At 34.3% G+C, this 11,295-nt stretch overlaps 1 protein-coding gene across 1 annotated transcript; it reads left to right on the top strand.

The window, feature by feature from the left end:
• The first annotated feature begins 1,727 nt into the window (after window positions 1–1,727).
• Window positions 1,728–6,617, top strand: LOC108321476 (protein NRT1/ PTR FAMILY 4.6). Its single transcript, XM_017553245.1, has 5 exons — window positions 1,728–1,898; window positions 2,000–2,108; window positions 2,299–2,516; window positions 4,418–4,849; window positions 5,347–6,617. The coding sequence occupies exons 1-5, from the start codon at window positions 1,896–1,898 to the stop codon at window positions 6,325–6,327; spliced, it is 1,743 nt and encodes a 580-aa protein (XP_017408734.1). The 5' UTR covers window positions 1,728–1,895; the 3' UTR covers window positions 6,328–6,617.
• The last annotated feature ends 4,678 nt before the right edge of the window (window positions 6,618–11,295 follow it).

The following is an 11,295-nucleotide window of genomic DNA, read 5'->3' on the forward strand; positions in this document are numbered from 1 at the left end:
CATAGAGCATAATTGATGGTAAAGTTACATTTTATTAATTTAAAAAATAAAAAACAACGTACTATAAAATTAAAGAAACAAATATATGCACTTGAATCAAATTGATTAAATATATAATTCTAACTCAATAAGAATAGGAATTTAATCTAAATATATTGACAGGAAAAGAAGTTCATGATTCAATCACCAATTGTCGAATATATGAAAACATTTTTAAAAGGAATTTACGATAAGTTTATTCAATTTTATAGTAATTATCTTAAAATTCATGGTTAATATTTTTTTAATTAGCATAGAAAAATTCGAATAATAAAGAATTATAAATGATTTCATTTCATTATCCGTAAGCATAAAGAAACTAAAACGAAATGTCATTTTTTTTTTCTAAAGTTTTATAGAAATAAGAAAGAAAAAGAAGAAAGAGAAATAATATAACCGAAAAGTTTATATAGTAAATGATAAATAAATGCATACTTCAATTTTGTCGCGTATGACAGGAGAGAGAGACAACAAAACAACTGAGAAGAGAAAACGCAAAAAATATAATAATAAAATGATGATAGATAAAGAAAAACGAAAAAGAAATTAAGTGCAATTAATAGCAACACTAAAATATAAATATATTACTAAAATTTAAATCTTGAATTACTTTTTTAAAAAACATAATAGCATCTCCATTAAGAAAACAAAATAGCATCTACAAGGTAAAAATCAAATTTGAATTTTCTTTTTGAGTTTTTTTTTTTTAATTTTGTTATTGCTTATTTTAATTTCTACTGTAAAATATATGAAAAAATTCTTTAATATATCAAAACTATTATATTCTAAAAGCACGACAGATAAATAACATAAAAAACTAAATAAAAGAAGTCTAGACTCATGTAAATCATATTAAAATTTTATTCTTATAAAATTTTAAAGACTAACATCTTTATATGACTCAAAATCTTATTTAAGAACCTGAGTTATAAGTATAAGAATTAAAGTTTTATTTTTATAAATATTTTTAAATCTTAAATAAACTTATTAAAAAAATTTAAATATAAATTTAGATAAAAATAATAATTCTTAAATACAATTGAAATCAAATTATTTAATAAAATACTAATGTAAAAAAATTTAATCTTTAAAAAAAATGAGTTATGTCAAAATATAAACTTTAAAAAATTAATCTTTAGTAAAATAAATTAAATAAATAAAAAAAATTATGAATTAAAATTTTGAATAATTATTCCATAATTAATATATCTTTCTTTGATAATTTTATTTAATCATTTGAATTTAAAAAGAAGACTTAAATAAAATTCATCAAATAATTATTAATGAATAACTTAGACTCTTAGATTAAATATCAAAATACTCTAACTCATCAGTCTCGTACTCGTATTCATTATCCATATAAACTCATTAAAAATATTTATTTAATACTTGTCATAATTTTATATACAAATGTTATTTATTTTTCGCTCTAATTAAAATTCGACATCTTTAAAAAAAATTGTAAAAATATTTTAAGTAAAAATTTATAGAATTTAAATTAATAGATGACAATGAATTTAACAATAATGAAGTAAACTGGTGTATTTATTGCTTCTTTTAAGAGATGTGATGTATTTATTATTAAATAAAGAGTTTATAAAATGCGAAAATATACGTTACTTAAAGAGTGTATAGAAGAAAATAAAGTCAATTTGTTATTAATAGTTGAAGAGCAGTGTCTAGACCATTCTGCCCAAGTTGCTCCTTTCCTTACTCCTTCTCCACTCCCTTTAAATCCTCCACCAGCCATCTTTCTTTTTCTCCCCTAACTCTCTCTCTCTCTCTCTCTCTCTCTCTCTCTCTCTCTCTCACAGATTCAAACCAAAAACAAAATACAAAGAGAGAGACTCAGAATCATGGTGCCTTTTTTCTTCTCCTCACTTAATTTATATCACATGCTGCTCTTCATCTATAATTTTAATTTAATTTACTTTTTTTTTTCTGATTTTCTTGTATATAGGAAATGGAACAAAACCAGATAACCAGATGGGAAGGTTATGTGAATTGGAGGAACAAGCCTGCTGTCAGAGGCCGCCATGGTGGCATGCTTGCAGCCTCCTTCGTTTTGGGTGTGTTGTCCCAAATTGATCCCATCTCTCTATCATTAAATGGTTTATATGATGTGTGCATGTGTTTGTTGTGAGTGTGATAAATTGGGTTGGTTTGGTGCTAAAACTAGTCCAAGTGGGTTGTTTGTTATCCTTCGTGTGTGTGTGTGTCGGCACTAATTTGTAAGTGTGCGTGTTTGTGTTTCTGCAGTGGTGGAGGTATTGGAGAATCTGGCATATCTAGCCAATGCAAGCAATTTGGTGCTGTACATGATTCAGTACATGCATATGTCCCCTTCAAAATCTGCCAACAATGTCACAAATTTCATGGGAACTGCTTTCCTCCTTGCCCTCCTTGGAGGTTTTCTGTCTGATGCTTTTTTCACAACTTATCAGATATATCTGATCAGCGCAGTGATTGAATTCCTGGTATGTATCTTCCACCATCTCAGAGTACCATTTCTCTCTCTTGCAGCAGCACAATCTGGTGTTATGTACCTTAATTTTGCATTTGTTTTTTTCCCTTTCGCACTGTAGAATGGTTGTTGAATAGGAAGAGTGAGAAGAGGGAAGGGGACAGAAGAGATTGAGTTGTGATTAGTATTGGGTTCCTTAAAGAGCAAGCGTCTGATGTGTGTCTTAACCAGAATCTGAGTCAATTCGCAAGTTGCAAAGTGCAAACACAACTTGCAAGATGCAACCAAATCGCGATAATAGAATTGAAAGATGTCAATTATTTGAAAAAAATAACGATTAATTAATTAAAAAGAAAACTGTCTAATCTATTCCCCTTTGATTCGCTTTCTTTTTGCTGCATCCGTTCGCGCACTTGGTCACAGAAAACCTCATGAATTGCATGAGCGAACGCCCACTTAGATACTGGCCATAGTCAAGAATCATATTTTAAGGCAGCACCAACTGGGAAAGGGAAAGAGCGAAAAAGAAAGAAAAGAAAAGCATATGGGTAGCTTTTTATCTCCTCACATTGGTACAACGCTAACCTTGAACTCCAAATTGTGTAAGAAATCTACTGCCAGTGGTGGCTAAGAAAGACAAACAGTGGCAGTGAGAAAAACAAAAAAGTGGCTTGTGACACATAAGAGTGTATGAGACAAAATAACAATAATGTTGGTGGGGGAGTTTTGTTTCTCTTTTTTTTCTTCTCATATGTGTTTACTATTGTTGGTGTCATTAGAAAAAAGAAAGTCAGAAGAAAATTAATTTAATTTAAAGATAGAGGTGGACCCAGCTATTTATATATGCATCTCTCATGCAACGTATAAATAATTTCTTTGAGAATGCCTAGGACCCTATGTTTTTGTGCCACTGCCACATGTTTGATAAATAGAGATTTCGTTCGGTCATGTTTGAACATGGAAAGTAACATCTGTTGTCGTTTTGGCTTTCTCATAAACACATGCCCTTCTCTGTACGCCATCACTGCTAATAACCAAGGACACTTATTTCATACATACATACTTATATTTCTATTGAATAGGTATTATTATGCTCTTAGTTATTTATTGCTTAGTTTATCGTCCCATACCAAGGCTTATCTAACACGCAATTCAAAGTCAAATCCTCTGGAACTTAAAAAACTGTAGGAGGTGCAATTAAAGGCCAACGTATACTAATTAACACGTTATTTATGATATTGGACTGATCATTGTGGGGCTGAAAGTAGGTAAAAAGGAAATAACCGATTCAAGATATTTGTGATCAAACAATCTAACATGGCCAACCTCGGGTATAGCCAGAGAAGTTTCATGAAACCAAAGATGTCGTTTTGACAGTTACATTGTGAGAGCTGCAAAATATCGCATGCTATAGGACTGTATATGGAAGATATACCTTATTATTAAGATGCCAAAATCTCAAAGTGACGTATCATGATTTGTAGTTGATAGAGTAATACAAGAAGTCATTTTCTAGGCTATACGGTCCAGGGGCTGAAGTGGGGTTGAGCACATGGCCTTGGTCCACTTACGTGGCTAATTTTCATCAAACAGATGTCGACACTTCCTTATTTGCTCACATTTTAGAAATGGTACACGTTGTACTAGTCTTTTATATGTTTGACTTTTAAAATTCCATGTTCATACGTGCAAACAGTAACTATTTATATGTTATATATATGTCCATGCAATAAATTTATAGCATACTGTTTCTATACCATTTTTTTTCTTATGTGTCTGTACACCTTTTCTCAGATTCTTTCGTACTGTATAATTTATGTACAACTATTTTCTTATCAGTAAAAGGAAAGATCCTTATAGTTAATTATCTTGAGCACTGTACATGGCTAAGGGAATAGGAAATTGTGCGTGCAGGGATTGATTATACTGACTGTACAAGCTCGTGTGCGTTCACTGAAGCCTCCAGCATGTGATCCAAGAACTCCATGCCATGAAGTTAGTGGTGGGAAAGCAGCAATGTTATATGCTGGACTTTATTTGGTGGCTCTTGGAGTTGGAGGAATTAAGGGGTCATTACCTGCACATGGTGCTGAGCAATTTGATGAGGCTACCCCATCTGGAAGAAAGCAAAGATCAACCTTCTTCAACTACTTTGTCTTTTGCTTATCTTGTGGTGCCCTTATTGCAGTTACATTTGTAGTGTGGGTTGAAGACAACAAAGGGTGGGAATGGGGTTTTGGAATCGCTACTATAAGTATAGTTCTGTCTATCCCTGTATTCTTGGCAGGCTCTGCTACTTATAGGAGCAAGATACCTTCTGGAAGTCCACTCACAACCATTTTCAAGGTAATAATAATAACTTATATTTATCAATATCCTTGGTTATTAGAAGGAGCTGTTGCCCTATTTTTTTTTTCTTTTAGAAGATGGACCAAACAACTTAGAAAAACGATTTTAAAAATTCTTTAATTTATGAAGAAAAAAGAAAACAGCTTGAAGACAAGTTAAATTGCTCTAATAAATATACATCAGAAAAAAATGAATTAATTTTTTCTTATTAGTTAAAGTTAATTTATATGTTTATATTTTAGAAGTTTTTTAGTTCTTCAAAAAATGATTTCAATTTATATAATCTAAGTTTAATTTATAAAAAAAATTATTATAATTTTTTAAGTGTTTATTGAAAAAAAAAATTAAATAAGTCATAGAAAAACTTCCACTGTTAAGAAATGTAGGAAAAACGAATTTGAGTCTCATATATACCATTTAGTTTTCCTCATTTAATGTTCCATACTAATCTTCACTCTCTGAATTATGTATTCTTCCTGTGTTTGACCAAGCAGGTTCTAGTTGCTGCTTCACTAAGCGGCTGCTTCAATAGAAATTCTAGCAGTGCAGTGGTGAATATGAATTCAAGCCCTTCTAATCTAATCTCGGGTAGAAAACAAGAAGGAAAAGAAGCTGGCATTGCAAACAAGGAAAGACAAGACCCAACAAATACCCTGAAATTTCTCAATAGAGCTCTTGAAAAGAATCCAATGTGTTCATCAGTGGAATGCACTGTGGAGCAAGTTGAAGATGTGAAGATAGTGCTAAAAGTACTACCCATATTTGCTTGCACCATTATGCTAAACTGCTGCCTGGCCCAACTATCTACATTCTCTGTTGAACAAGCTGCAACAATGAACACCAAACTAGGTTCACTGAAGGTGCCACCATCCTCTTTACCAATCTTCCCAGTGCTCTTCATCATGATCCTAGCACCAGTGTATGACCACATCATCATACCATTTGCAAGAAGAGTGACCAAAACAGAGATGGGAATTTCTCACCTCCAAAGAATTGGAATTGGATTAGTACTCTCTATAGTGGCTATGGCAGTGGCAGCTGTTGTTGAAGTTAAAAGGAAAAGGGTGGCAACCCACTCAGGCCTTTTAGATGATGCAACCAAACCACTCCCTATCACATTCTTTTGGATTGCTTTCCAGTACTTGTTCCTTGGATCAGCTGATCTTTTCACCTTGGCTGGATTGTTAGAATTTTTCTTCACAGAAGCACCCTCTAGCATGAGATCGTTGGCCACATCACTCTCTTTTGCCTCTTTGGCTGTGGGATACTACCTAAGTTCAGCGATTGTATCAATAGTAAATAGTGTCACTGGCAATACCTCACACAGACCATGGCTATCTGGGGCCAACCTTAACCACTATGACCTAGACAGGTTTTACTGGCTTATGTGTGTGCTAAGTGCGTTGAACTTCTTACATTACCTGTTTTGGGCTATCAAATACAAATATAGAGGGACAGGAACTTCAACTGGATGAAGAAAACAAAGGAAAAATGTTTTCAAATGGTATATACATAAGGCCTTAAGTTTACAAGGCCATTCATAAAAATCTTTTCGCGTGATTCCTAGCAATAGAAATGTAATAGAGTGAAAGAGAGAGAATCTCTCTGTCAGATAGCAAGGGAAAAAAAGTTACTAAAAAAAGTAAGAGAGGGTTCATCGTGTGTATCAAATGCGCTTTCACTAAGAGTAGGTTTTGGTGAGAGCAAATGACTTGCACGTGTCCTTACTCAGCTTGTCAATTTATTTAGTGATACGTGTCTTTTATCCGACAAATATTAATTGTTAGTTTTTTCGTTAGAAGAAGAGTTTAAGATACATCCTCTTCACTCTTTTTTTTTTTTAATCCTTCAAATCAATTTTATACTTCTTAAATGTTGGTCGTCATCGTTGCTTCCATAGTTGAAAGTCGTCGTTCCCTCCATCACCGGTCGTCACTATTGCTTCCATCGTTGGTTGTCTTTGTTGTCTCTACTTCTCTCGCGTGAAGTATGTTGTTCGTCGCCGCTTTTAGTCGTTCATCGTCGCCTTCGACCGTTCATCGCCACCTTTAGTCGTTCGTCGTGGCCTTTGGCTGTTTCGTCGCAGCCTTCGCTATCCTAGATAAAAAAGAAAAAGAAAATATTTGGAAAAAACAAAAGTCCCCATTTTCTGAAAAAAAAAAATAAAATAAAAAAAGGCATCTACCGCCTCGGTTCGAAACCAACCGAGGCAAAAGACCCCACATACTTCCTCGGTTCAGAACCGACCTTTTTGCCTCGCCTGTATATATCTCGGTTTAGGAACCGTTGCGCATAGACGAAAATAACCGGTGTCGTTTCCTTTTACTGCACTAGTGGACTCATTTAGTCGATGTATGGAATGACTCATCTAATAGTTTGTTGCTATACTCATATAATCAATATATGAACATACTCGTCTAATATGTATTGCTAGACTTGTGTAATGTTTTTTGTTATACTCATTTATTTAATATATGAATAAACTCATCTAATGTGTATTGCAAGATTCATCTAAGTAGTAAAAGAACAAACTTGTCTCATATTTATTAATAGACTCATCTAATTTGTGTTGAAAGACTTGTCTAATGTATATTGCTATAGTCGCCTAATAAATATATGAATGACTTATCTAATGTCTATTACTTGACTTGCTTAATCAATACATTGAAAATCTCGTCCAATTCTTTTGCTTTATTTATCTAATCAATGTATTCCCAGACTTGTGTAATAATTTTTGTTATACTCGTCTAATCAACAAATGAAATAACTTGTATAATATTTTTTGTTATACTTATCTAATTATTGTATGGACAATCTCGTGTAATTTTTTCCTATATTCTCTTAATCATTGTATGGAAGGACTCGTCTGATGTGTATTGTTAGACTCGTCTAATCAATATACACTAGTGTAGAAAGGACTTTAGACGTCTGTTATTTTTGGCTTTTAACGTTAGATCCCGATCCGACGTCTTTACGGGTGACGTTAATGGGACGTCGGACTCTATAGTGTCCGACGTCTATAAAAGACGTCAAATTAAACCAAAACCGACGTCTAAGGGCACTATAAACATCGGTTAATGCCTTTAATCGACGTCTAAGGGCACTATAGACGTTGGACATGGCATTAACCGACGTCTACTACAGCTTGTGTCTTTGGGTAGCGTAGTCACACCTTCTTCCTTTGCTAGTTTCGTCATAGAAAAGGTTGCGTCTTTTGGACCTCTTATGACATTTCAACCGAAAACCGAATTTGGATCATTGCCTAGTTCCATTCCAATCGGCAAAGAAAACGAATACGGTGACATGAGAACTAGGCAAGGACCCAGGTCCGACGTATAGGTTAACTTTTCACCTACCCTGTTAGTCATATAGACGTCTGTGACAGGGGGACCGACATTTATAATCGTATATAGACGTCGGACTAGCGAAATCAAACGTCTATATGGTGGAAAAAAATTACTTTTCACCTACCTGTCAGGCATATAGACGTCGGGTAGGGGGGCCTCGATGTCTATAATATTATAGACGTCGGGGCCCCTCCTAACCGACGTCTATATGCCCAACTTATTTACGAAAATGTCATCGATCAATAATTTACTTTAGTTATTTTGTGGTCTGACGTCTATGGGGTGACGTTAAAAGCCAATTCTACACTAGTGATATTAATAAACTCACCTAATATGCATTGCTAGACTATCTTAATCATTATACGCTACCGATGGGAGGCTAGTGTTGTGACATGACGATTATGGTTCCAAGGGTGTTGCTCGATAGTTTGAGGCTTCTTTGTGGGGGGTTCTTGGTCAAGGATTATTCGTGTGTGTTTGGGAGCTTGCTGTTGAAGGTTCGTGCTTACTATATCTTCGTCGAAGGAGAGTTCGTGGTTATCCAGAAGCCCTAAATTGTTAACTGCCTCACGGACCATCCAGGTAAGTTCTGAGTCTTTCTTTGTTTGTATATGAATCTGTTTGTGTATCAATGTATTTATGGTTTGCTCTTTGTGTCTGTGGTTGTTGCAATCTGTCCAAATTGAAACCCTTGTGCAATCTGTCTAAATTGAATCCCCAATGTTGTGTGCATTTTGTCGAAATTGAAGCTATTGTGTTGTTTTCAATGACATTAACATGAATAGGCATAACATGTTTCGTATGTTCTTTTTTAATTTTCAGTTGAACAATGTTTAGGATGTTAATTGAATAATTGTTTGCATCACAAATTTGTTGATAGTGTTCACACTTATTTTGTTATCATTCATAGGTGGAAATTGTGGTTTTAGGTTGCGCCCTTTGTCTTGGTTGTTTAGGGTGAATTGTGCATGTTGTCTCATCATTTCAGACCACCATAGAATTATTAAAGCCGCTTTGGAATGGCCTCTTGGTACAAATGCATTTGGACATATTAATGCCTATGATGACAATTGGAACTAACATATTGAAAATCACACAAATGCATTTTTATCCTACAAGTTAGTTTGTATGGACTTGATGTTTTGATGCTTTGGAAGAAGAATCATTCTAAATCATCCTTGTTTTTTATGGTAAGTATGGAAAGTATTTTGGTATTTCTTTATAAAGAACTAGGAAGATTCTAAAGAAGATATATTGCAAAATTATATATTATCTTGCATCAATCATTAACAAAGTATTATGATCTTGTTTTAGTCTACCAAAAGAAGTTTCAATTTGAAGTAAGTTAGTTGAGCTCATTGTTCCTTTCTTTTGAGATTGAGATTATGATTTTGAACATGCTTTACATTCAAATTAGGATTCTGATTATTATTGATTTTTTAAAATTATTATGTACCTTTGCTTCTATTTATGGAATTTGATATGCATAATTGCATTTGAATTTGGAAAAGCATACTTTAAGCATCATTATTGTCACCAAAGTTGTCTTGAGATGGTGGTGACTGATAACGGCTTAAAATACTGTTATCTGTGATGTAATTTTGATACTAAATGCACCTTTTTTGACTTAGAAACTTGCTTGGACTCATGCTTTTTCATTAAGTTGTGTGAATAAGAGAGTTGAGGTTGAATTTGATGATTTTATGACTAATTCCCTTTGTTTTGATAGAAAATGAGTTAATATAGGAAGTAGAGATAAAGTGCTAAGGAGATACAGCTCAAAAAGACCTGGAAAAAAGGGGAAACCGCACGAAGCTTGGGCGCCCTACAGGAAGCTTGAGTAGAGAAAAATCGACGTCCGCCGCCCTAGCGCCCTCCTAGGCCGCCCGAGCGTCGGCCTCCGAAGCTCGGGCGTCCAATTGAAGGCTCAAGCCCAACGAAAATCGACATCCACCGCCCGGGCGCCCTAAATAGAGCGCCCGAGCGTCGTGCGTCGCAGATCCGACCTAGTTTTTGCTCTGTTTCGACTCTTTTGGACCGGGCCCTGTTTCTACTCTTTTCCAACTTTATTTAAAGGACCCAAGCGCTCTAGGTTTTGTATCTCTGGCTGGAACAACACAACAACACACTTTTCTACCCTCTGAAGGCATATCTAGAGGCAGGAGCTTCGTCTTTTACTTTTAGGGTTTTACTTTCTCATGTTTTTCCATTGTTCATCTAGTTTCTCCATGTCTATGGGGAACTAAACTCTATTTGTTGTTGGGGAATGATGTAACCTTGTGAACTCTCATCTATTTGAATTAATTCTTAATTTATCTGCTTTATTCATTAATTGTTAGGGAATTCATCTGTTTCAATGCTTGCTCTATTTAACTCATTTAGTAGCATGATTTATGAATTGCGTGAGTGTCAGGAGGTTCCTTACAATTCAGGTTCTTGTTGAATTCTTCCAAGGGTAATATTTCTCAGGGATGAGGGTATGAGTACTTGGTCATCTTAAGCTCTTGACCTTTAGACTTAATTTTCTAGGAACGCTAGGAATTGCATGAACTAGGAATTAAGGCAGGCTTATTGCGCCGAGGGATCGGGTTCTATGTAATTTAGTGAGTGATGTTAACATTAATTCATATTCATCTCATATTAAACAACATCCGTCCATCTTTGTGTTACTCTACTATTGATCAATTTGCATTCATATTTAGTTTTATGTCTTTGCATTTGACACCAACAATCTCGTTTTATTTAAGTCTTAATTAATTAAGTTATCACACAACTGTTTAGTGCCGAGAGTCTTCAGGGATACAATACTTGGTCTTACCATTTTATATTACTTGTGCGATTCGGTACACTTGTCGATCCATCAACAAGGTTTTTGTTTTGTTTCTGGAGATAAAAAAATATTGTTAACAGTGACTGAGTGCCAAATGAACATGTCTTGAGAAGTTTCTATTTAACTGCTCAAGGTCTAGTTTTCTATTTAATTGTCGCACCTAAGCTTATTATATTTAAGTGTGTTTATAGATATTGGACTAGTAAATAGAAATGGAGTTTCACATTTTAGTGGACCGACCCGATGAGCGCAAGTGAGCAACCTGA

Source organism: Vigna angularis, chromosome 1 (assembly GCF_016808095.1).
Source record: "Vigna angularis cultivar LongXiaoDou No.4 chromosome 1, ASM1680809v1, whole genome shotgun sequence".
NCBI lineage: Eukaryota > Viridiplantae > Streptophyta > Magnoliopsida > Fabales > Fabaceae > Vigna > Vigna angularis.

Coding starts and splice junctions, on each gene's coding strand:
- LOC108321476 (XM_017553245.1), top strand. Junction 2,517..4,417: donor GCGCAGTGATTGAATTCCTG/GTATGTATCTTC, acceptor TTGTGCGTGCAG/GGATTGATTATACTGACTGT. Junction 4,850..5,346: donor CACTCACAACCATTTTCAAG/GTAATAATAATA, acceptor TTGACCAAGCAG/GTTCTAGTTGCTGCTTCACT.